Genomic DNA, 26125 nt, shown 5'->3' on the forward strand with positions numbered 1-26125 from the left:
CACCAGTTAAACCAGAACCAGCTGGACCCGGGTCAGAGCGCACACGGACCCGGACTTAGCCCAGCTCGACCCACCGCCGCTCACACGGAGCACCGCGGTACGTTTGTTTTACTGCCTGTCTGCACCGCCCCTCCGCCAGCAGCTAACTGCAACCACCGAGCGCTTCCTGAGCCTTCCTGCCAGGCACTCGGGACGCGTCTGCGTGTTAACCCGGACCCGGACCGGGCCGGACCGGGGCTAGCTTACCTGCTGCTGGAGCGGCGGAGCGGGACAGCGAAGCACGGACGGGTTCTCACTGTTCTTCTCCAGGCGCGCTCCGGTTCGACGGGAGGCGGGGGCGGGACTTCCGCCTGCTTTCCGTGTCAGAGCCGGGGATTGGCCCACATCGGCTGCACGTCACTTCCCCTTTCTACAGCGCTGCCTCTCATTGGTCGGTGTAAATTTTTCTGGAGGAACTGAAGTGCGGTTTGCTGCGGGTTTTCAGGCTGGAGGCGGTGAAACGTTCCGTAGCGGCCGGTGTGATTCCGGTGAACCGGACTGACGGCGACAACGACCGCAGACAAACTAACAAACACAACAACAAGTCAACACGGAGACCGAGATGCACCAAAACAACGCACCAGTCTGACGGCAGGACGCCATTTTGTTTTTGTTGTTTTGTGGCGAGGCGGGGCTACAGAATCTGACGTCACAGGCGGAGGCAGGAACAAAAAAACAAAACAAAGAAAAACGCGTTAAAGTGAAGAAAACAACAGAGTGAAACCAGAACTTTATTAATTCACATGTTTCTACTATTAGATTTTAATATGTTGCAGCAAAACCCAGAGATTCAGACTGAAGACTTTTCAGACCTCTGAGAAACTAAAACCAGAGAATTCAGAATTTTACTCAAAAAAAAAAAAAAGATTTAAAATGAATAATCAATTATTGATATGGCTGTCCATTAATTTTAATCAATCAGCTGGTCAATGAATCGACTAATCCTTGCATCTCATAGGAAAATAATAAAAACAGTAACAAAGTTCTGTAACTGAGTATAATTTTTATGTACTTTTACTTCTAGTTTGATAACCCTCTTATACTGCTTAATTTTTATTCATTTAATTAATTATTTTTATTTTAAAAAAAGTTTTTTGGGGGGGGGTATTGTAGACTACTCTTTTTTACATTTTTACTATATATTATATTATTTATATTAATAATATATTTTACATCTAAAACTAACTACATGTTAAAAGGCGTTTAATTATTAGTGTCAGATTTAGTTTTAGCTGAAACCTAAACCTTGTTAGTTTTTATAATGACTGGGTCAGTACCAGACCTTTCATCCGACCTTATTACAGAAGTTATAACCTCAGAAATAGATAAATATAGATAGATTTGCCACTAATCTAAAACACATACTTTTCTTGTGTCCTGGAGAACATGTTGGAGATACCTGGTTTTCAGTGGACAGTGATCCTTCCTGTTTCTGACTGATCCCAGAGCAGCTCTGTGGTGGATAATCTGCTCTAATCTGTTAATCTACCTCCGCCTCCTCCGTCCCTGCTCGGCTCCGTCTCTCCTCAGTCTGTTTGGACCTGCAGGGATGAGAGCAGCGGGTCCGGGAGGATTCCTGATGCTGCCATGGCCCGGGGGCAGCGGCAGTGAGTCGGAACCGGAGATGGAGCCGGGGCCAGGGGAGGAGGGCCGGGGAGGCCTGCTGCTGAGATGTGGAGCTCTGCTGGGACTCACTCTGATCTGTAAGATCTCACCTCTACTTCATAATCATTAACTTCCGGTCTGTGGAGAGTTTTATTTTTTATTTTTTTACTTTAACCTCCTGCAGTGTCTGTTCATGTTCAGATTAATGTCAAACATTATTGATTTATTCTCTTTTGTCTAACTGCTCATCTACAACCCCCCTCTGTTTTACATTTAGATTAAAACAGTTCTAATAATAATTAATAACTTTTAGATTAAAACAGTTCTAATAATAATTAATAACTTTATTTATAGAGCAGTGAACACTAAACAGATTTACAAAGGGCTTCAAACTGTAAAATTGCAAATTCATCGGATTACAAAAATAATTAAAAGTATAATACAGAATATAACATAATAATATGAGCATCATTTATCATAATTTCTTTTCTTTAAATTCACTGAACAATCAATCGACTATTGAAGAAAACTGTCTGTTCATCACTGAAAACTTTACAACAAATAATCAAAACTGAACCAGTTCAGGTCTTTAAACCAGGTTCTGACAGAGTCTCTGCACGAGAACAGAGGACTCGTCAAACCTGACAAATCTGATTTATCAATTGATGTAAAACGATATGAGTAAACCTGGGACATCACGGGTCCCTGGTTCTGATTGTGTTGGTGCTCCATGATGAAGTCAAGCCTGAAACATTCCTCTAACGTTCTCCTCAAACTGAGACGGAGAGAAAAGAAGCTGCTGTTGCGGCGGTCTGAGTGCAGATGAAACTAGTGAAACTCAAAGTTCCCACACTGCTTATGACACTGAAGTCACATGTGCGCGCACACGCACACACACACACACACACACACACACACACACACACACACACATAGGTCAACAGTAATCATTATGAGACATGAACCAAATCTACAAACTCTGTGTGAAGCATGAAAACATGAAACAGAGTTAAAGCTGCTGCAGCTGATTATCAGAGGATTGTTATTAACGCCAAATTCCTGCTTCCTGCTGACTCGGCTCTTTAATGAATGAGTGACGTCGCCGCCTCTTTGATTCTTATTGGTCGGTTGGACCTGGTTGATTCTTCACATTCTGCCGGTCTATAGTTTTACATCAGCCCCATGTTTCCTGTTTTTATTGAAGTTTCAGCAGCTCAGTGAAAAATCTTCAACAGGTCAAAGGTCAGTGGTAAAAAAAATAATAATCTTAATTCGGCTGTAGATGTGACAGAAAACAGAAAACATCATCAGGATGAAGAAACTGGTGAACTGATGATGACAAACAGTGTCACTACACCCTGTGATCATCACCATGACAACACTGTACTGCAGGAAGTAGGACTGTGTCCTTCTGACAGAGTGGAGGGAGACAGACAGACTGGTCGGTCAGGACCAGCACAGTCTCCAGACCTGAACCACATGGAGCTGGATGAACTGGACCAAAGGTGGAAGTGACACGAGTGTGAACTTCTGAACGTGTCTGATTTCTGTGGTAGAGAGGACAGAGTTCTGCTGCTGCAGGAGTCAGACATAGAAGGTGCATTTCCACCGCAGGAACTTTCCCCAGGAACCAGGAACCTTTTGAGGAACTATCCGCGTTTCAACTGCAGGAACCAGGGTCCAAATTTAGTTCCAGGGTAATTGATCTACCCCTCAAAAAGTCCCTGGTCAGGGGGTAGTACTTTCCAAAGGTTCATGCAATAAAGCACGATCAACAGCAGCACAGGCTGAATCTCCTCCATGTTAACAGGCTGACTGTAGTGTCACACAACCGATCATGCCGGTCTTTTTGTGGAAACGCAGCTTGAGATTCAGTTTAGTTCAACAACAAGATTCAATCATTCTACAAAACACTGAGACACTGAATTATGTCAATTTAAACAACAGCTGGAAAAACTGGGCTGTTCTAAAATCTTTGACTTGGGGGTGAAACAGGTTTCTAAAATCTATGTTTGCTCGGTAATGCTCGGTCAGACGGTAATTAAAAGAATGATGTTCTGCATGTTGTGAAATAGACACATCAAACTCCACCTCCACCACCAGTCTGAAAGAAGTTATGTAACTACTGGTACCTTTTGGCTCTGATTTGAACCAATGGGATGGGTGGTGAACCAGGGAAGAACCCGTTTGGGTCAGATCCAGATCGTTTACTATGAATTTGAGGTTTTTCCTCTGAAGTCTGGCGTGTGTTGTTTGACACTGGTCCTGGTGGAAGTCTGTTCTCCACTGATCATGTGTTCTAGTTAAAGATTAGTTTAAACTGACTCCCACGTCAAACATCTGAGGGTTTAATAAAAGTTAATTTGACTGGACGTGAGTCTTTTAGATAATTAACAGCATCATCAGCGTAGACGTGAACATCCCCAACAGAACCAGACTCACTACGTACAATATGTCCTGCTGTTGTTGCTAATGGTAACAGCTGTTTTGTGTGTGTGTGTGTGTGTGTGTGTGTGTGTATACACAGGTGTGGCGGTGTTGAGGAAGTGGATTGCAGGTGGAGTTTGTCGTTGTTCGGTTCGTCTGGACGGAAAGACGATTCTGATCACCGGAGCGAACACTGGCATCGGCAAAGAGACGAGCAGAGATCTGGCACGCAGAGGTCAGAGATTGTGTGTGTGTGTGTGTGTGTGTGTGTGTGTGTGTGTGTGTGTGTGTGTGTGTGTGTGCAGGATTACTCAAACAGTCCTGAACCCTCTCCAAACTCGGTGGAGGGATGGGGGAGGGGCCAGAGCAGAACCTATTACATTTAGGGGCAGATCCAGATCATTAACTCAGAATTAGTTTTTCTCTCTGCAGTCTGGCGTGTGTTGTTTGACCTTTGAACCTGAGTGGAGGTCTGCGCCCTCTGAGTGCTTCTAGTTATTAGTTCTTTTCACCTCCATGTTTAAGTTTTCACCTTTCAGCAGTTCCAACAGTTTCATTTGACACATTCAACACAGTTGATTGTTTTTACAGTGTCACAGACTGGATTCTGTTTCTAATGCTTTGTTAATGTGACTCATTCAACACACACACAAACACACACGGAGGTCAGAGGTCACTGTAACGCTCAGAGAAGCTGAAACCATCTGAGCTGATTACAGGGATTACTAATGACTGTGTGTGTCGAATCAAACGCACCCATCGGGCCCCTGGAACAATCTGCTCAGTGACCTGGTGTGTTTCTTTTGTTGACCAGGGGCCCGGGTGGTGATGGCGTGCAGGGATCTGACCCGGGCAGAGCGGGCGGCAGAGGAGATCCGACGGACGACAGGAAACGGTAACGTGGTGATCAGACACCTGGACCTCGCTTCGGTTTACTCCGTCAGACAGTTCGCTAAAGACTTCCTGGACAGTGAAGACAGACTGGACATTCTCATCAACAATGCAGGTGAGTCGACCTGTCTGTCCCTACACCTGTCTGTATGTTCACCTGGCTGTTTACCTGTCTTTGTCTCTCCATCTGTCTGCAGGCGTGATGATGTGTCCAAAATGGTTGACAGAAGACGGCTTTGAGACTCAACTTGCTGTCAATCATCTGGGTCACTTCCTGCTGACCAATCTGCTGCTGCCAAAGCTGAAGAGCTCCGCCCCCAGCCGAGTGGTCAACGTGTCGTCCATCGCCCACCGGGGGGGTACGACCTCTGACCTCTGATGTTTGTTTATAATATCTGGAATAATGTTTTTACAGTTGTTATTTGTCGTTGTTTCTTCAGGTCGTATTGACCTCGACGACCTGTTCTTCAGCAGGAGGACGTACAGTTCTCTGGAGAGCTACCGACAGAGCAAACTGGCCAACGTCCTGTTTTCCAGAGAACTCGCCCGACGACTCAGAGGTCCCCGCAAACACCAGAAACATTGCTCATCACAATCAGAATAACTCAAAATTTGACTATTTTTGCACTAAAGGAATTAATTCACAGTAATTCAGCAGGTTCTCCCATTATAACTGTTCAAACATTGAACTTTTACGTACATTGTAGTGAGTTGACACTGACCTCAGATCGTCCTTGTCCTTCAGGTTCTGGAGTGTCGTCGTTCTGTCTCCATCCGGGTGTGATCCGGACTGAGCTGGGTCGTCATGTTCACGGCTGGTTCCCCCTGCTGGGGGCGCTGCTGAGCCTCCCCTCCCTGCTGCTCATGAAGACGCCCGCTCAGGGCTCCCAGACCACGGTTTACTGCGCCGTGACGCCGGGCCTGGAGGAACGGTCTGGACGATACTTCAGGTAGGCATTAGGGGGAGGGGCCTGGAAATACAAAAGCACACCTGCAGGGATGTTTGTGTATTTGTTTGTGTAAATAACTCACTCATTCATCAATTTGATGTCTTCATAAGTCACAGAGACGGGTTTATTGTGTTTGTCTTCAGTGACTGTGCAGAGAAGGAAGTAGCCCCAGAGGGACAGGATGATGTGGTGGCAAGGAAGCTGTGGGAGGAGAGCTCCCGATTGGTTGGATTAAAGGACACATGCTGACCTCTGACCCTGATGTCTGCGCGCAGTAGAAAAAGAGGAAGGGAAGGATCTGCAGATGATAGCGCCCCCATCAGATCTGACAGAAGAAGAGACGACAACAAGCATCAGTAAAATGTTCACTGTGGTTGACAACGACGAGAGCCAATCAGAGGCAGCCTGCAACAGAGTCCAGGATCTGAGCAATACCACTAATATTAATATTAATAATCAATATAGCTTTATTTCTTTGCATTAGTAAATCAATATTAGTGAGTGTGTCAGAGTTGTGTGTTATTGTTTGAAGAATTAGTTTTTTTCTGTCAATTTATTTTCCATAAAAACATGGAACTAAAACTTTATTAAACAGCTGTGAAGGTGTTATGTAAAGAAAATAGAAATTCATAGTGATGTTATTGAAAATACAGTCATCGAGTGACTGGACTGAGAACATGGTGTCTGACTGGAGAGTGTTTTACTGTGACCTTTGACCTGTGTGCAGGTCGGAATGATTGTTCTTTTATTTTGAAGATACAGCTTTCTCAAAATAAAATTCAAACACCAACATGTTTCCTTCCTGTTTTATCGTTTCCTTTTATCTTTCTCTTGATTTTAGATTTAGAAAAACGAAATAAGTCTATCTTGTGATGAGATTGTTAAATGATGTGAGTTAAATAAAAGTGATTGACTCAAACCAGAGTTAGATTAATTCTATATAAAGACAGACATCAGAAGTGTATCTCAGTTTGTTTTATAAATCAAGATATGTGAGGGTGGTGGTCCCCACAAGTATTGAAGACTGGAAATGTCCCCACAAGTCACTTAAAAACAGTCAGACTGCAGGTCTGTCAGTTAAGGGTTCAGGTTTAATTGAAGTTTAGTTCAGTCTGGTTCGACCAATGAGAAGAGTCCTCACATGACTTAACAAACACCTGGTCCCCACAAACCATAAACACTAGTCTGTGTGTGTGTGTGTGTGTGTGTTGGAATTTAAAGTCTGATCATAGCGGTTACCGTAGAGACCAACAGGTTACATGGGCTGTCAGATGTCAGAGGTTGCGCTGGTTCTGTTGACAGGTGGTTAGCATGGTGGCTAACTGCTGTTAGCTCCTGATATTATGCACACACAGCAGACAGGTGTGTGTGTGTTTCAGCTGTTGTACAGTCAGCAGAGTCGTCGTGGAGATTTCTCTGCAGCTGTTACACACACACACACACACACACATGCACATGCACACACACACACACACAGAGTTTTCATCTCACACACAAACTAAATAAAATCAACCAGGGAACGCTGTGAATGATTTTACATTGTTGAAGATCTTTCTCATATCAGATCATATTTTCATTCACCTTTTCGTGCACCTACGATAAAATATTTATAATTCTTACATCTGTCGACCGTAGCGAGGTCAACGAGTCTGACTGAACAGCAGCAGGATGTGAACGTGTTTTCATCCACACAGCTCCTTCATCTGAATGAATTATGTGACCTCAGCTGTCACTCCCTGTAGGAATATGTCAGGAGCTTCAGTCTTTATAGAGCTGAAACAATTACCTGATTAATCAATCAACAGAATACTCTGATATTGATAAATCCTTTAAGTTGTAAAAGTGTCTGTTTTTCACTGTTCCTCTCTCTACAACTAGACTCCACGTCGTGAGGTGTCCGACATCTGTTACTGACTAATGAAGAAAATAGAGCTGATGAGCCGATGAGTCAGCAGGTGGCAGCAGAGTCACTGTATCAAGGTAACGAAGGTGAGCGTCATGTGACCTGACTCTGTGAAAACCCACAGATGTTTCTGTTCCATGAGTCCTTGTTCCTCTTCAGACGCCGTGTCACAGGCCTGAGGAAAAACACCACGCCACATTTACGGCGAGGACAACGAGACGGATCGAAACACAGAGAGGAAACATGAAGCGAACTGATTGAGGAATTAATAACCAGATTATAAATCAGATTACAAGATGAGGATGATGATGTGCAGGTAAAACAGGTGTTTGACCAACAGGTAATCCCAGATGTTAAATCTGTCTCCAGGTAAACACACAATTCAACATAAAGATATGAAGAATAAATTCCCAATAATAAATTAACGATCAATAAATATTCACTTAGATCTAAAGGGGTCTTCATTTAAACCTCAATTCATTCATTTACACTGAGTCGTTCACATGTTCAGCTCCTCAAAGACATTTAGAAATTGATCACTGTCCAGAACCAGAACCAGAACCAGAACCAGGTCATGTGGTTCTGTCCAGGAAACAGTGTGCTGTGTGTCTTTAGTGAAGCGTGTCAGTAGATGTTGTGTTGTTGTTGTTGTGTCAGTAGATAATCTCCAGATCAGCCTCTCTCTCTCAGTCTGACCCAGTTTGAGTGAAACTGACTCCAGATCAGAGTTTAGCCTCAAAACATCTGCCAACATCCAGACCACACTGAACCGGATTACACTGATCCAGATCTGAGCTGAGGATCACAGACCAGCTCCAGACTGATCCACCTCATCCTCCACTCGAAGACCGAGGACAACCCCCCCCCCACCACCTCACCCCCCTGGTCCTGCTGCTGCAAACCAACACCAATCTGTTCCAGAACCACAACAGACCCGTAGACCTGATGGTCCAGGTCCAGCCCTGATGTTCGTCATGAGGCCTGGCTGATGTTGGATGGTGTTGAGCAAAGCTGGATCACCAACTGGGCGGAGTGGACAACAGCCCGGGGGTCCAAACCCCCCCAGATCCACTTCATACTGTACCATCATATAACAGGCTCTTGATCCTCCACCCTGAGGTTCTGGTCTCGTAGAGGACTCTCAAGATGTTCTAGTTTAAATTCTCAGAGAAAAGACTTTGTTCTCCCTGAGACCCAGACCCAGACCCAGACCCAGACTCAGACTCTGGACCTGGTTTTGTCTGATCAGCAGTGAAGAACATGATGATCATAATAAGATGGAACCAGTTTGACTTTAAACAGACTTCAGCGGTTAATAACTAAAATCGTTTTATTTAATCAATAACCATTTAATTAATTGCTGGTTCTTTGGTGTGGTGGGGGTCAACAGCCCCCCCCACCCCACCCCAGGAGGGTGGGCTGAGGTCAGGACTCAGACAGCTGATGGAGGGACACAGTCTGCATCATCATCATCATCATCATCATCATCATCATCATCATCATCATCATCATCATCATCATCCCTGTGTGCTGCAGTCGGTTTCTGCCGGTGGGGGACGCTGTGGGGCTGCCGATGAGCCGCTGAGCCAGCGGGGAGTCTGGAGGAGGAGGAGGGGGAGGAGGAGGGGGAGGAGGAGTAACCGGACACCGACTCCCTCAGCGGCTCCTGGCCGGTCAGTGCGCAGCGGAGCCCGGCGACAGCAGCACAGAGCAGCGGGGCGACGAGCGGAGTCAGACCGAGGATCAACAGCTGAAGAACGGCGGAGGCTCCGGTCTCCCGCCGGACTTTTACCGCTTTAACCCGCTTTTATCTTCTTCTCCCGCCGCTGTGCCGCGCTCTCAGGAGAAATAACGGAGTTACCGTGAAAGTGGGTGAAGTACCGACACCGGTCCGCCGCCGGCAGCCTGACAGCCGCCAGCATGAAGAAGAACAACTCGGGGAAAAGGGTGAGTGTTAACGGAACCGACATGGGCCACCGGCGGCTCGTGACGGTCGGTTTTCTAACGTTAAACCGAAGCTCGAGGAACAAAAGCCTCTATGATTACTTCTACGCCTTTATTCTGAAGGCAATAGCAGCAGCGAGTTGGCTGAAGACCCGACTTCCGCTTTTCAGAATAAGGGCGTTATTGATGATTTAAACGGTTTAAAGTGAGAAAAAGATTAAATATTATGGACAAAGATGATTGATGAGAAGATGGTGGGAATCTGACCGAGGATCTAATCATCCTGAGAGCCGAAGAGAAAACAGAGCAGATCCGGTTTCACTCCGTTACCGGGAGAGCAGCTGAACTCACGTTACAGCCGTTAAACGGACTCACACAACAAACACAAACACGATCAGACAACAGATGAAAACCTCTGAGAACAGAGGGATTACAGCCTTTTAACAGTTAACACGGTTTCATGTTGTTTGTCTGAACATTTAACAGCAGCACAGGAACAGAAGGAATTTCAAATTAAATTAAAAAAATTAGGAAATCACTTAAAAAAAATTGAATCTAATTCTATTATTTTATTAAAAAGCTAAACTTAAATCTAAAGATTTAATATATGATAAAATATACAAAATAATACTTGAAGTTTGAAGTTTAGCACAATGTACTGTTGTGACCTGGTTGTGACGCTGTTACCACTCAGTAATTAAATATGATTATATCACAAATAATAAAACAAATAAATGACTTAACAAAGTTCAGTTTAAAACATGTCACAGTCTCCTTTAGTTTGAGCTGAGTATTAATACTAATACTACTACTAATGATGATGATAATAATAACAACAACAACAACAATAAAAATAGTAATAATAATAATAATAATAATAATAATGAGTAGGAGGTGCAGTTGTATTGTTTGATTCCTGTCTGAAGGTCCAGACACAGTTTATTGTGTATTTGATGGTTTGTGTTTTTAGTTTCTGTTCTGACATTAAACTGATTTTTCTACAGAAAAAAAAACAGATTTTTTTTAACCTCTGAATGTAAATGAGAAAAACTCTGAATAAAACTGATGACGATTGAAATCAGAAAAACTGACAGTTTTCTGTCTTTACTGTTTCACACTCAGGATGAGCTCAGATGTGTAGATGTGTAGTTGTGTACAGAGTTGTGTAGTTGTGTATAGAGTTGTGTAGTTGTGTATAGAGTTGTGTAGTTGTGTATAGAGTTGTGTAGTTGTGTACAGAGTTGTGTAGAAGTGTAGTTGTGTACAGAGTTGTGTAGAAGTGTAGTTGTGTACATAGTTGTGTAGATGTGTAGTTGTGTACAGAGTTGTGTAGATGTGTAGTTGTGTACAGAGTTGTGTAGTTGTGTAGCGTGTTGTTGGTCAGGTGGCTGGAGACGCTGAGGCTGCAGGAATGTGATGAATCTCCATGACAAAAGACTCAAATGTTTGAGTGTGAATGAGAGAGAGGAGCTTTATTCTTCTCTCTGACTCACAACAACAACACACAACAACACACAAAACAAACACAAGTCTCAACTTGATCGGGATAGAGGAATATCTCCTCAGCAGGAGCCGTCTTCACTCTCACATTGTCATTAATGATCTTGTCAATAAAATTTGGTTCAGACTGTATCAGCTGATCTGGTTTGTGATTCTGATATTTAAGTTTGTTGATCAGAATCTGCTTCATGTGTAAAAACAAGCGTCACATCAAATGTTTCAGATATTTAGAACTAAATCGGTTTTTATTCCTTCACATTAAAAGGTGAATTTAGTTCAATCAGCTGATGCTTTGAAACAACAGTAAAATATTATTGAACAGTTTGAAGATCAAACTTTATTGATCCTCCGGGGGAACTGATGACAAACATGTACAGATAATAAATCAAATGTTAAAAGTTCAAGTAATTAAAATATTTTACAGACTTCATTTTATTAGATTTATTTTTGAGTTGTTATCATTTTTAATGTTTAATGTGTTTGTTTATGTTTATGTTTTATGTTGTATTTGTTTTATTTTCATTTAATTTATATTTATTTATTATTTATATTTAGTATTTTTTATTATTCATTGTATATTTATTCATTTGTATATATAAGGGAAATTCATTATTTTTATTATTATAATTATTATTATTGTTTGACATCAAACTTTTCTCTTCAGTAAAAAAAACTAAAGAATTTGGTGAAGATAAAAAACTGAGAATTTGCTCTCAAACGTTTCAACTAAAAAGACAGAAGAAGAAGAAGCTCAAGAGTCTGAGCAGCTGAAAGCACCGGCTGTTACAGTCTGTTTCAATAAAGGGTTACATTTTTCACCTGTCCTGACTCTACTTCCTGTTTCCTGTTTCCTGTTCAGGGTCCACAGGACTCGGCGTCGCAGAACCTCCAGCCAGATAAAGTGGGCTGGATCAGAAAGTTCTGCGGGAAAGGGATCTTCAGAGAGATCTGGAAGAACCGGTTTGTGGTTCTGAGAGGAGATCAGCTGTTCGTCTGTGAGAAAGAGGTAAGTAAGGGGGGGCTAAGTGACTCACACCTGCCACTCTGTCAGCTGACTGATTATTGATTTATTGTTGGAGATGATCAGCAGCAGATAACTGACTGCTGTCACCTCGTTAAGAGCTTTAATTATCGCCACGGTAACGAGTTGTCACGTGATGCTCCACATCATGTGAGATGATTTCTTTTGCCTGTTGTGCAGCCCTACTGTCAGAGTTCTAGTGAGTTCTCTGTCGTGTCTGTCGGGTTCCTCGATGTTCTGTAGTTGCTTTGGTTCTGACTTGAAACAGAAAGTTTCTCCTCGATTTTCTACAGTCGACGTTCTGCAGGAGTCGAGTTTCAGTCCGAGCTGCAGACACACAGAGAGCTCCGGTTTCACTGCTGTAACACAGGACGGAACGTCCTCACAGAACCTTTATCATAGACAGAGCATGCTGATAGAACCTTTATCAACTACAAAACAAGCTGATAGAACCTTTATCAAATACAGAACAAGCTTATAGAACCTTTATCAAAAACTCAGCATGCCGGTAGAACCTTTAACATACACAGAACATCCTGATAGAACCTTTATGTAACACAGAACAAGCTGAAAGAACCTTTATCAAACACAGAACATGCTGATAGAACCTTTATCAAACACTCAGCGTGCTGATAAAACTTATATCAAACACAGAACATACTGAAAGAACCTTTATCAAACACAGAACATGCTGATAGAACCTTTATCAAACACTCAGCGTGCTGATAAAACTTATATCAAACACAGAACATGCTGATAGAACCTTTATCAAACACTCAGCGTGCTGATAAAACTTATATCAAACACAGAACATACTGAAAGAACCTTTATCAAACACTCAGCGTGCTGAAAGAACCTTTATCGAACACAGAACATGCTGAAAGAACCTTTATCAAATGCAGAACATGCTGATAGAACCTTTATCGAACACAGAACATGCTGATAGAACCTTTATCGAACACAGAACATGCTGATAGAACCTTTATCAAATGCAGAACATCCTACTAGAACCTTAAACAGAACATCCTGTTAGAACCTTAATCAACTACAGAACATCAGAGAACGTCTCAGAGCGTCTCAGCTGCAGGAAAACGAAGCATCCAGATTTTTTCAGGAAGTGATCTGTTTAATTTCTTGCTCAGTTGCTCTCTGACATCACTCAGACCTCAGCGTCACATGACCATCGAAGATCTATGAAAACTGTCTCAACACCAAATACGGACTCGTCTCAGTCTCGTCCTCTCAGGTTTCTGTTTCTGTGAAGGTTTGATTCGTGTGAAGCGTCTTCCGTCACCAGATTCACTTCCTGTCCGACCAAGAATAGAAACTCTGTGTGAGACCAGAGAAACCACACACACACACACACACTCACACACACACACACACACACACACACACACACACACACACACACATGCATTGACCACGTTTGTTGTTCCTGACAGAATTAAACTTCCCCTTACAGTCGACAGTTTGAGGTTTCTCAAGTCTCTTCCTCTTCAGGCTTCAGCAGAAGTTTGAGTTTATTATTTATTTTTGATCATGTCATTAATCAACTGATTAGTTGACTAATTGTCTCAGGGCACTTTTGTCTCTAGTTTTTTTGTCCATCGTGATCAAACATTCGTTTCTTTAAAGGTGAAGCAGAGTTTTCTTTTCTTCAGCTCGTGTTGTCTTCAGTTTTAAACCGAGACGTTTCTTCACCATGAGGACACTGTCTCCGTCCTCACCACCTCACGTCGGTTTGACAGTTCAGATTTGGTTTTAAGGTTCCGGGTAGAAGCAGGGTCTGGTTCGGGTTCTGGTTCTGGTTCTGGTTCTGAGTTGGGGGCCTGGGAATGCTTTATGTCAATGAGGGTCGACACAAGTACAAGGAGATGTGTGTGTGTTGTATCAGTGTTAATTTCGGACTCATTTCCTGGGTAATGACATCATCAGTGTTAAAGAGTTCGTCTATGAAGTATGATTGTGACAGGCGAAGAGACGGAGACAGATTTTATTGATCCGAACTGTTTGAAGTTGCAAAAGTTTACAATCCTTTATCAATAAAAACCATAATGAGCCACAGACTTTCAGTCAGTCAGTGAACACACCTTAAAGGACTGCGGGTGTGGCTACTGCGTCTTTATCACCTCACAGGTAACACTGGGTTTTATCTGTGTGCAACGTTCACAGCCAACAGTTTGTTTGTTGTCGCGTCATGTCACGTTACATGTTGAGTAAAAAGTAAGAACGAGAAAGTGAATAAAACAGTATTTAAATAGTAATTTTAAATAAAAATGTGTAAACAACATAAAAAGTATTGACATAAAAGAATCATATGATAAATAAAACAGTTGACGCTCTCATCACTGTGGGTGTGTAGTTCAGGAACCAGGTGGCTTGTGGGTAAATACTCTCTGTACCTGCCAGTCCGGATGCTCCTGCACCGTGAAGAGTCTCTCAGTGAGGCCCCTCCCCCTGCCATCCAGGTCCTGATGAGAACACGACATGAAAGGGTTAAAATCCCCTCGTCTTACTGTCAGCTGTTGTGTGTGTCACATGGTGATGTAACATGAGTGACAGGTGGTCCAGCCAATCAGAAACATGAAGCCAGAAACACAGTTTAACCTCCGTCTGCTGAGGCTGCTAATCCAGTGTGTGTGTGTGTGTGTGTGTGTGTGTGTGTGTGTGTGTGTGTGCCATGTTAAGCCTCAGTAATCCTCTGTCAGCATCAGTGTCACACATGATGATGATATGTACATACATCTGTCTACATGTGTGTTACCATGGAGACGTCTCTACGGCCCATAATAAGCGGTGCAGGTAAAGTCACATGATAAATCCAGATTAGACTGATGTCCAAAGGTCAGAGGTCACAGACTCGTTATGTAAGAGGCTCCTCTGAGACTGAACTGAATATTGATTATTGATCGCCTGACTGGTGATGCAGGCAGAGTGACATCAGCAGGAGGAGGGAACAGCCCGAGGCGGCGACTGACCTCACTGTGTGGTGGGCGTGGCCTCTCTCCCAGGAAGTCTCAGTTTAAAGCTGGTGAATAATGGATGGTGTTTCCATGGAGATTAATGAGCTGAGGTTTACCTGCTGCAGGAGACACACCAACACCTGCTGAGTGTGTGTGTGTGTGAGTGTGTGCGTGTGTATGTGTGTGTGTCTATGTGCGTGTGTGTGTGTGTGTGTGTGAGCCATTCACCTGCAAACTCCAGATATCTGTCGATGAATCTTCAGGTGGATCATCTGGGTCAGTGTGTGTGACTGTTCTCAGTCAGCTCTGCTGGTCTTCCTCTCTGTGTCTCAGACCTAGAAACATGAACCAGAACAACCAGCTGATCCACCGCTCACTGTCACACACCTCCAGAATCCAGAATCCAGACCACGATCCAGAAAGTCCACAGAGACTGCCCAGAACCTGAACGAGAGAGAGAGAGAGAGAGAGAGAGAGAGAGAGAGACAGCTGAAGATGACATGTGTTGAAACCAAACCCCCTGTTTCTACCACACACACACACACACACACACACACACACACACTCCAGCTCTGTTCTTTTAAATCCGAACTAAAAACTTTTTAGTTGAGCTTCTTCTTGAATGGACAGACTGTGTGTGTGTCTGTTTACATATGTGTGTGTGTGTCTGTCTGTTTACGTGTGTGTGTTTGTGTGTCTGTTTACATGTGTGTCTGTGTATCTACACACAGATTTAGTATTTGAACGGACACAGTACGGTGGCCCAGACAGCTCAAAACACTGAGACTAAAAACACACAAACAAATTCAGAAAACATCTCTGACGATACGAGCTGCAAATACAATAACAAACAAATCCACAGACGCCTTGAACCCGGGACACGGTTGTTTCGTCTGTTTGCATTTTGTGTTCTTCGGTCACAGGGAGTTGAGCTCTCCGGGCCATCGTACACACTGACCCAGGAACAGGATGTCCGTCCCAGACTCGGATCAACGTGCATCAGTAGGAAAATGAGCCGAATGTTGTTTTTCTATTTAAATCTACTGAAGGACGTTTCCATGTCCGAGTGTTCTTCTACTGGATTTGACTGGATTTACATTTAGTTTGTTTCTTTAAAGAACCTGCAGCAGGATGAGGAAGGTTCTCATGTCTCAACACTCAGGACACATTTAGCTTAGCTTAGCATAAAGACTGGAGACAGGGGGAAACCATTAGCCTGGCTGACACTGATTAACATGTTTTATCTTGTTTGTTTGTTAAGTGTAAAAACAAGCTAGCGGTTTCCCCTTGTTTCCAGTCTTTATGCTAAGCTAAGCTAACCAGGAGCAGGAAGAACTATAAACCTTGAGCTGGTTCTACTTTTCTTCTTTAATCACCTTTCATCTCTAATATCTTCATCATCATCTTCATCATCTTCATCTGACAAGAAGAAGATTCATGTAAATGTTGAACTTGCCCTTTAATGAATTATTGTTGCATTTTTAACTACATCTCCCATGAGTCTTAGTGAGCTGGAGCTGTTGAATGAAAACAATGAATTGTTTAAATGTTGAAATGTCTTAGATATTGACAGAAAGCTCAGGAACATGTATATTTTCAGAAAGGCACATTGAGTGACAGAATCCATAGAAGAACAGGAACTCACCTGGAAGTGGGCGGGGCTTTCCTGCTCAGGTCAGATTAACATAAATTCACAGGAGATGTCTCAACGATGCTCCGCCTCCTCGCTCTCTCAGGACACCTGACTCAACTGTCATGCTGGTGAGCTGACCTCTGACCCTTTACCTGTGTGTGTGGTGCAGGTGAAGGAGCTGGGTCGGGCTGACGAGGTTCTGGACCTATCGGACTACGAGCGCTGCGAGGAGATCCGCAAGAACAAGAGTCGCAGCAAGAAGAACCACAGCAAGTTCAGACTGCAGCGCTGCAGCTCGCCGGGCAACACGGTACACCTGTCTGTCTACCTGTCTGTCTGTACACCTGTCTATCTCAAAAACACGACGGACATTGAACTGAAGGAAACATTTTCATTAACATACAATAGATATCTGCAGGCCCTCAAATACCCAGCATGCTCTGGGGGAGAGGATCGGGTGTCCTTCAGACTGGGTGGCAGTTTACACACATAGACATAGACACACACACACACACACACACACACACACACACACACACACACAGTATGTCTTTCTGTCCTAATGAGGACCTTCAATGACATAATGCATTTCCTAACCCTGAATCAAACCTTTCAAGGTCGACCTAAAACTCAGATTGGTCCTCACACACACACACACACACACACACACACACACACACACACACACACACACACACACACACACACACGGCCATCTGGTGATGTGTCTCCCACTGAGGTTTCAGAAACTGCAGTGTTGGGGGGGGCTGTGATAGGTCATCCAGTATTCTAATGTGTGATGTCAGCAATTTTATCCAATCACTGTTCATCTGTGAAAACCTGAAACGTGATAAAGAGTTTTTTTGTCCTTTTTCTGTCATAAATGAGAAGAAAAATATGAAATTATTTTAAAATAACATGTGTCATCAGACAACAACTACAACCCAAACTATTGGATGCTAACAACAAATAATCTTAACACCAAGATAAATGAGTGTTACAAATATCTAACACCTAACACATAATATCTATCACGCTATAACAAACTAACGAGGAGCTAGCATGATTAAAGAAGCTAACAACAATCAAATAACAACTTAACCACAAGCTAACACATGCTAACAGCAAAAAACAATATAAGCTACAACTAGCTAAAACAAAAGAAGCTAAATACTAAGAATCAATAGAAGGTATGATTCAAAGATGAAAACAGTAAAACAACAAGGTAAAAAAAGGTATCAAAAATTAGCCTAAACCTCTGAATAACAGAGAAACAATCTAAAAACAAGTTAGCAACAGGCTAAAACAAGCTAACAGCTATCTAGATAACATGCAAAAATACTTGTTAATAACCACAAAGAAACAAAAAAACAGAAAGTTATAACCAAACTCGTAAACAAAAACTACTTATTGGCAGTTAACACGTGTAAACAAAGCAACAAGCTAAAGCTAAACTATAAGCTAACAGTGGTGTAGCTGAGGGTTCATCTGTATGTGTTTGTTGCAGGTTCCTAACCTGGTCTTCCTGGCTGTCAGTCCGGAGGAGAAGGAATCCTGGATCAATGTCCTGAACGCTGCCATCACCAGAGCCAAAAACCGAATCCTGGATGAGGTACGTACATAAACTCATCTTCATCATCATCATCATCATCATCATCATCATCCCTAAGTGGCCTCCATTAGTCTGTTACAGCAGGTCTGAGGACTGACTGTTTAAAAGATCAGGTGTTATTCTACAGTTTTCTACTGTCAACAAATCACGTGTAACACAAAGTGTTTGTCCGTCTCTCGACCCTTTCTGACTTCCTGTTTGTCTTAATCGAACAAACAGAGGATTTGTTGGAGACTATTTTAGTCTGTCACTGCTGACAAAGTGCAACAGCTAACTTCCTGTAGTGTTGAACCACCCGTGGTTATGTTGCAGTTGTCTACATGTCTGTTTTTTAGAACGTGTGAGTTCCTTTTACTGCGGTGTTGTCGTGTTTATTTCAGTGTGTGCGGGCTGCCGTCTGCTAACACAACATTCAGTCAACAACCTTCCCCTTTTCCACCCGTCAATACTCCGATCAATAATCTGATCGATCATGTTTCTCTCTCTCTCACACAGTGTTCCAGGCTGAAAGAAGCCTCTCATGAACCTGTGCCACATTCATGTCGTATTGATGTTGTGGTGTTTTCCATGTCGACAGCACCATGAAGCAAACAGTATTAATATGTAGGTGAAGCAGCAGCTACAGCCTGACAACAAGATGACATAATCACCATGACAACTGGTGAAGACCATGTCATGCAGCTAAAAGCTCAGGGAAAAGACAGTAAATGAGTTTAGATTATTTGTCAGAGCTGACTTTGTACCTGTAGAAGCCAGAGTTTGATCCCAGCAGCACCTGGTGGACGTTAGAGGAACTGCAGCTGAATCATGTCAGCGGTCATCAGGGGTCAGGTCGGAGGTCACACAGCAGTCAGTCCCAGGCCCTTTAACATTCACAGGTCACGTTGTGAACATGTTTTCTTTGTGCTGATGTTCCAGGTGACAGTAGAAGACTCTCACCTGTCTCACCTGACTCGAGATCGAGTGAAGATTCCTCACAACCGCCGGCTGCCGACCAGAGGCCATCTGCTGGCCGTGGTCAGTATAATGCTCCTCTTCATCATCACCTCCTCTTCCTCCAACACTTCTTCCTTCCTCTTCCTCTGTGGGAAGCTCCTTCATCATAAAACCACATTACATGGTCTTCATCAGTAGATTCAGCACTCACCGGTTCATGCTCAACCAGAGAAACAACATCAACTCAAGGTCCACTTACTGACTCCCTTCTGGAGCGTTGGTCCTCCTGGTTGAGAGTCGTTTCCATGACAACCGAGCAAACTGAACATGTGGACATATGATGCAGATTTATTTATATAGTGTCGTCTGCAGCAAAATGATCATATATCGAATCATCTAATTAAAGAGCCCAGTGGTAACTAGAGCTGGGATCATTAGTTTAATCAATTTATTGATAGATTGATTGACAGACAAATAATCTACTTAAACTGTTTTATAATCAATTATCATTAATTATCAAAAATACTGAAACAATTAAAATATTCTCTGACTCAAGCCACTGAAATGAGACGAAAATAATAAACTGATCATGAATAATTGAGTTGCAGCCAGAATAACAACAGTCCAGAACAGAGCCAGTCAGTCCAGAACAGACACAGACCCAGTCCAGAACAGACCCAGTCCAGAACAGAGCCAGTCCAGAACAGAGCCAGTCCAGAACAGAGTCAGTCCAGAACAGAGTCAGTCCAGAACAGACCCAGTCCAGAACAGAGCCAGTCCAGAACAGACCCAGTCCAGAACAGACCCAGTCCAGAACAGACCCAGTTGAGAGTCAACAGTTGTTCATGAGAACCAAATAAACTGAACTGAAGCACAGATAAATTCATGTTGAAGTTTCATACAAATGTCTGAACGTGTTGTTAGTGATGTCACTTCCTCCTCTTCCTCTGTTCAGGCCTCGACGTCCTCCTCAGACGGGATGCTGACTCTGGACCTGATCCAGGAGGAGGACGCTCTGTCTCAGGGAGCCAACAGCTGCAATGGTTTTAGGGCCGACCTGGACAAGTCCCACCTCAGTCCAGACTGTCCCAGGTCCAAAACTGATGGTGCTCTTTCTACCAGGGCCGCTGAGGCTTCTGGGAAATCCCAGAGCCTTCCTCGTGAGGTGGTGGTGGTGTGGGAGAAAACGGGTCCTGGACAAACACCTCAGCCAGGAAGAGGTTTGACGACGGCGGAGAAAAACCGCTGCGCCTCCATGGACGAGATCTTGTCACACTCAGAAACTAAAGCTGCTAAGAACAAGAATACGCCACTGACCCGTTCTCCGGCCTCGACACCGCCCGGCGCCACAACCCCCATCAGCCAGCTGCAGGAGCTCATCAGCCAGAAGCTGGAGAAGACAGAGCAGCTGCTGACGGAGGTGCGGGGGGAGGCTGACGGGGAGCACGGGAAGGTGAAGCGGAAGGAGGCGGCTGAAGTGGCGCAAGGCGAAGTGGAGAGACTCCTGAAGGAGGCGGCGGCGGCCTGGAGTCAGGCCCGCGAGGTGCTGGAGGAGGTGAAGGAGCTAAGGGCGCTGTACCGACAACTGGACTCCTCCTCCTCCCCCCTCACCCCCTCCAACAGCACCAAACTAAACCCAGACCACAAGAGCCTGATGTAGACCGGAGGTCCTGACTCACTGGTACGACCCGGTTCACGGTCTGGTCCCAGACTTCACACGAAGCTGCTGAGAACTTGACAAACCACTTTTAAATTATTCGGAAAAATGCAGGTTTAGATTTTCAGGAGGAACCAGGACCAGGACCAGTTTAGCTAAAGCCACGCCCCTGTAGGAACCTTCAGCTAAAGCCCCGCCCCTTATAGGACCCTCATGTAGCGTCTCTTTCAGTTGCACAAAGGAAACACTTGGTTCCTTCTCAGAAACTCTGACGTCTCTGATTGGAGGGATGAAAATGTGCCAAGGAGAGTCAGAGGATGAAACCTTTAAATACTTGATTGTTTCTGTTCTTTTTCTCTGGATCCGTTTTATTTTTCTCAAACATTCACAGTTTCTCTGTGTTGTTGTGTCTGTAGAGAAGTGTACAGATGTTTTATGCAGCTGGACTGAAGGATCAGATGACGGTACTGATGCAGGTTCATATGAAGGAGGACTGATCTGGGTGAGACGGTACACGACGTCACTTTCGTCCAGAATCAGCTGATGATTCCTGGGATAAAACTGTGGCAGGTCTCTTATTTTGAAAAGACATAAAAGAGATCAGCTGAACTGATAAGAGTCGGGAGCGGGGATGCAGTGTGTATTAGGGAATAAATAAATGTGATTAAATATTCAAACCTTTAGGTTCAGGTACTACCTTTTTCCAGAGCTTTTGACTCTATCTCATGGCCTTCTTCTTCCTGCTCAGTTGTGATTAATGAGTTGGCTCCAGCTTTGTTTGTGCCTCACCTGGTTGGTGCCTCAACACCTGGTTTCTGGTCTGGGGTTCAGTTTCAGGACCTCAGACCAGAACCAGAACCAGAACCATCTGGAGGAAGATCATGGAGGCCGTCCTCATCATCAGTTAGCATCTCCTGTTAGCATCTGACAGCAGCACTATACCTAAAGACACATGAGGAAGATTCAGTGAAGAAGACAGTGAGATATGGTTGAAAGCTCTGGGAAAAGCTGGTGAGTAAAGGTGTTGTGCAGGTTTGTGATCAGCAGGATCCACAGAGACCCTCAGACCCCTCGTCAGGTCGACTGACAGCGTGTGAACCTCCTTTACTCTGTCTGATCAGGATCAGATTCAGATTCAGATTCTGGACCAGGATCTGGATCAGATTCAGGATCTGGATCTGGATCAGATTCAGGATCTGGATCAGGATCTGGATCTGGATCAGATTCAGGATCTGGATCTGGATCTGTCAGTCTGGAGGTGTGACAGTAGGCGGGGTTTGAAGGTCTCTCTCAGACTCTGTTTAATCACAAACGACGATGTCATCATCAGTGATCTGAGCTCCGTGGATGACATCATCATCAGGTCTCCTCTGAACCTGGCCCCTTTGGTCTGTGGGTTTCGTTTGGGTCCAGGTCTGGTTCAGTTGGGGGTCCAGCTGCTCGGGTCCACTCCTGCTCAGATCCAGTTTGTAAATACAAACACACACAACAGTTCGTTTACAGCAGGTGACAATCTGTCGCTGAGCAACAACATCCAGCAGCACAGAGGCTGGTGATGTCAGCAGAGTCCGGTTCGCCGGGTCCATTAACTGCTGGGCTTCGTTCAGGTTTTGGTCTGAGCACAGAGATCAGACCTGGTTCAGGTACGAGGTTTTGGAGCTGATGAATTCCAACAGCTGCTGTTTCCTTCTCAAACCTGCAGAACCAGACCTCCTGGGTCCAGGTCTTCTTTGTGAGTGTGAAGGTTTTGTCAGACACTGAGGTCTGGACTCGGGTCTACCTGAGAACAGGTGACAGCAGGTCCTGATGAACGAGTGTCACCGCCATGGTTTCACACACGGATGAACATCATTGATTATTGAACCTCCATCAGGTCTCTGATCATGTGTCGCTGTGTTTCCTGTTTCTGGGTGAATCTGGTTCTGAAGGATCTGATCTGAAGTCAGTGAAACCTGAGGATCAAACTGTTTGTTACAATCACTGACTTTAATGAGGAGACTTTTATTTTTTTAAACCAGACTTTTGTACTGAACTGGTTCCTGTTCTGTGTCGATGAAGATACTGAAGGAGACACACACACACACACACACACACACACACACACACACACACACAGTATTTTTGTAACTGATGTTTTTACGGTGTACAACAGACATCCTACAGATGTTCTCAGCCTCTCCAGATGTTGCTATGATGCAGTTTGAAGAAGAAGAGATTTACCTGTGGTCCAGGTGTTGGACTGTGACTCTTCATGGTCTTAAAGGAACAGTTCAACATTGCGTGACTCCTCCCAGTCAGGTGTGAACCCGCCTCAGGTCCATGTCCAGGTCCAGGAGGCGCGGGCAGTCCACCACAGACCAGCACCTGTAACCACCACAGAGGGAGCACAGGTGTAAGACCCCTAACCCCGCCCCCCACCTCTTAAATGAATTCACACATCATGTTCCTGTGTATGAACTCACTTGAAGGTCATGAATCACCCAATCAGAGTAAAGTGTTGTTGCCATGACAGCAGGGTTCTACCAATAATCTAAAGTGATAATGACTCAGACTGAGTCAGGTCTGGTTCTTGCTCCAGACCGGCTGTCTCTGTAGAACTGGACCAAAACCACAAATTTTGAGTTCTTCTTCAACTGTTCCCCCCTGTGTACAGTCTTTATGCTAAGCTAAGCTAGGCTAAGCTAAGATAAGCCAACCATGCCCTGACTCCAGATGTGAGTCTTTCTCTACATGTTGAACTGTTCCTTTAAATCACAGATAAAGAGTTTCTATTCCACTGATCACAGATCTGCTCTGTGGATTCTGGTCTTGTTGATCCCGACCGATCTGGTCCGGACTTAAAATGGTGGATTGCTTCTTTAAATGTTTTATTCTCAGTCTTCCTGTTTTTCTGTGGCACTGAACAGCTGCTGTAGCCTTAAACCAGAGTGGATGCTGGGGGATGTAGTCCAGTAGTGATGTGAAGCTGGTGATCAGTTCATGTGCTAAAATAAAACCTGCAAACTGAACCTGGATCAGTGTCTCATTAACCAGGCATTAATTAGACACTCTGTGTGTGTGTGTGTGTGTGTTGTTGCTAGGCAACCAGGAGTCCTAAACTGACACTCAGCTGAGGTGTATGACATTTTCAGTTCACACCTGCAGACAGAACACTCACCTTTCTCTGTTAAAGGAGCAGTCAGCTACTTTTCTGTCGGTCCGTCTCTCATCGTCCCCACATCTGTGTCTCTCAGCTCTGAGCTCATTGGTTCCTACCGAAGACATGAATCTTTAAGACAAGCAAACGCACGCACACACACACGCACAAACACACGTCGTAACTGTGCTTCAGTCTCTGGTTCATTGAGAGATTTACCTGTCGTCATCTAATCCAGGCGTTGGACTGTGGACACAGGTCTCTGCTGAAACCACCTGGACGCAGCCTGAAGGCGGGAAACAGAGAACCTCCAACAGAACAACAACAATAACAATTATAGCTGCTGGCAGCAGTTATCTGGGTCCAAGCAGCTAGCAAGCATTTAAATACCACATGCTTTAATTGCATGTTTGCTCTACACTTTACTTTTAAAAGTTTATTTTAGATTAATAAGATAAATAACTTGTCATCAGCATTGTCAGTGGATGATTTAGACGGAGTTCCATGAGCATCAGATGAACTTGCACTAGTTTGTTTTGGGTTTACGTTTAATCATTTGAAAATGGCTCAAAGAGCAAGTGTTTTTAGAGCAGAAGAGAGAAGATGCAGAAGATTTTAGAGATCAAAATGACTAATTAATTTTGGCAGTAGTTCAAGTTGTTTCGAGAAAATTGCACCAACGCATATTTCACTATTATAGCGCCACCTATCGGACAATTAGTTTAATTTTTGGTGCCTGAGTAGTGGGTAGAATCTGCAACCAATCTGACAGTTTTGATGAATTTTTCTCCAGGAGTTTTTTACAAACAACTTTAGCAGAGAAAGAAAGAAAAATACTTTCTTTGCTACTTGGACCCCTAATAATAAAGATTCTACTACTGAGAGTGGGAGTAATGATAATAATAATAATAATAATAATAACAGTATCAGCAGGTGATGAGCTGGATCAGGGGGCAGTAAATGGTCTCGTCTCAGATCCAGAGACCTGCAGAGAGGGACAGGAGGAGAGAGAGAGAGAGAGAGAGAGCACAACACGGACAGGTAGAGGGGGCGGAGCTTCAGCGCCTGTGTCATTGAGCTTTGTGTTTGTTTGTCTGCAGCTGATTTGTTTGTCAAATCAAAACAAAAATATTTACATGAAGAAGAGAGGCTTCGTCCTGCAGCTGTGATTTACTCTTCACTGACACTGAGCACTGTGTTAGGAACAGAGTGAACAACCAGTGTTAGTGAGGTGTTCCTAATAAAGTGATCACTGAGGGTTTCTACAGAACTACCCAGTACTGAGGTTTAATACTGTAGTCCTCAGTAGTGTGTGTGTGTGTGTGTGTGTGTGTGTGTGTGTGCGAAGCCCCGCCCTTCACAATCTTGTACTTCCATATAAGGAGAAAAGAAAACCTCACACACACACTCCTGCTGAACATGTGTGTTAATGACAGCAGCTGGTGAGGAGTGTGTGTCATACTGACTCTCTCTCTCTCTCTCACACACACACACACACACACACACACACACACGTCAGTACATTTACAGCACGGATCAGCGACATGTGTTGCTGACTGTAGCAGAGTTTGAGCAGAGACATTGAGACTGATAACACTGATTGATCACTGATCACACTGATCAGAGGGATTCACCAGGTTCAGTTTCAGACTTTTGTCGGCAGCTCTCAGCTGAATATCACAATAATTAAATCTTAATCATTAATTGACCTGGATTAACAGCTGAGATGAATCACATATGAACAGAACACATCAGCAACTCTTCAGCTGTGATCAATCAGTTTGATTAGCTCAAAACACTGATCAATAACCAGATTCACTTCAACTCAGACGTTAAAGGATAAAATATCTGAGTCACATGATCTCTGAGCTGATGACCTCAGAGTGAAGCTGCTTCATCATCGTC

General features: G+C 43.9%; 2 protein-coding genes and 1 long non-coding RNA gene across 3 annotated transcripts; 2 read left to right on the forward strand and 1 right to left on the reverse strand.

Moving 5' to 3' along the window:
* Positions 1 to 633: 633 nt before the first annotated feature.
* Positions 634 to 6702, forward strand: crdhl (cone RDH-like). Its single transcript, XM_023393666.2, has 7 exons — positions 634 to 1742; positions 4172 to 4306; positions 4886 to 5077; positions 5160 to 5321; positions 5403 to 5522; positions 5708 to 5912; positions 6056 to 6702. Exons 1-7 carry the CDS (start codon positions 1589 to 1591, stop codon positions 6159 to 6161), a joined length of 1074 nt encoding a protein of 357 aa, XP_023249434.1. The 5' UTR covers positions 634 to 1588; the 3' UTR covers positions 6162 to 6702.
* Positions 6703 to 9464: 2762 nt separating this feature from the next.
* plekho1b (pleckstrin homology domain containing O1b) lies at positions 9465 to 24092 on the forward strand. The gene is made up of 6 exons (XM_023393665.2): positions 9465 to 9762; positions 12119 to 12265; positions 17049 to 17189; positions 18387 to 18491; positions 19410 to 19508; positions 20383 to 24092. Exons 1-6 carry the CDS (start codon positions 9736 to 9738, stop codon positions 21085 to 21087), a joined length of 1224 nt encoding a protein of 407 aa, XP_023249433.1. The 5' UTR covers positions 9465 to 9735; the 3' UTR covers positions 21088 to 24092.
* Positions 13218 to 17053, reverse strand: LOC147817556 (uncharacterized). The gene is made up of 2 exons (XR_015436257.1): positions 15475 to 17053; positions 13218 to 14754 (listed from the first exon to the last, which is right to left on the reverse strand). It is a non-coding gene; the product is annotated as an uncharacterized LOC147817556 (long non-coding RNA).
* Positions 24093 to 26125: the final 2033 nt, after the last annotated feature.

Source organism: Seriola lalandi, unplaced genomic scaffold (genome assembly GCF_002814215.2).
Source record: "Seriola lalandi dorsalis isolate HSWRI2012SDOR001 ecotype SW California unplaced genomic scaffold, Sedor1 jcf7180002054941, whole genome shotgun sequence".
Taxonomy (NCBI): domain Eukaryota; kingdom Metazoa; phylum Chordata; class Actinopteri; order Carangiformes; family Carangidae; genus Seriola; species Seriola lalandi.

Bases quoted from the DNA above. Each gene is read 5' to 3' on its own strand.
- crdhl (XM_023393666.2), top strand. From the start codon at position 1,589: ATGAGAGCAGCGGGTCCGGGAGGATTCCTGATGCTGCCATGGCCCGGG. The intron at 4,307-4,885 runs GTCAGAGATTGT...TTTGTTGACCAG, and splicing joins CAGAGATCTGGCACGCAGAG to GGGCCCGGGTGGTGATGGCG. The intron at 5,078-5,159 runs GTGAGTCGACCT...ATCTGTCTGCAG, and splicing joins CATTCTCATCAACAATGCAG to GCGTGATGATGTGTCCAAAA.
- plekho1b (XM_023393665.2), top strand. From the start codon at position 9,736: ATGAAGAAGAACAACTCGGGGAAAAGG. The intron at 12,266-17,048 runs GTAAGTAAGGGG...TGTGTGGTGCAG, and splicing joins TGTTCGTCTGTGAGAAAGAG to GTGAAGGAGCTGGGTCGGGC. The intron at 17,190-18,386 runs GTACACCTGTCT...TGTTTGTTGCAG, and splicing joins GCAGCTCGCCGGGCAACACG to GTTCCTAACCTGGTCTTCCT.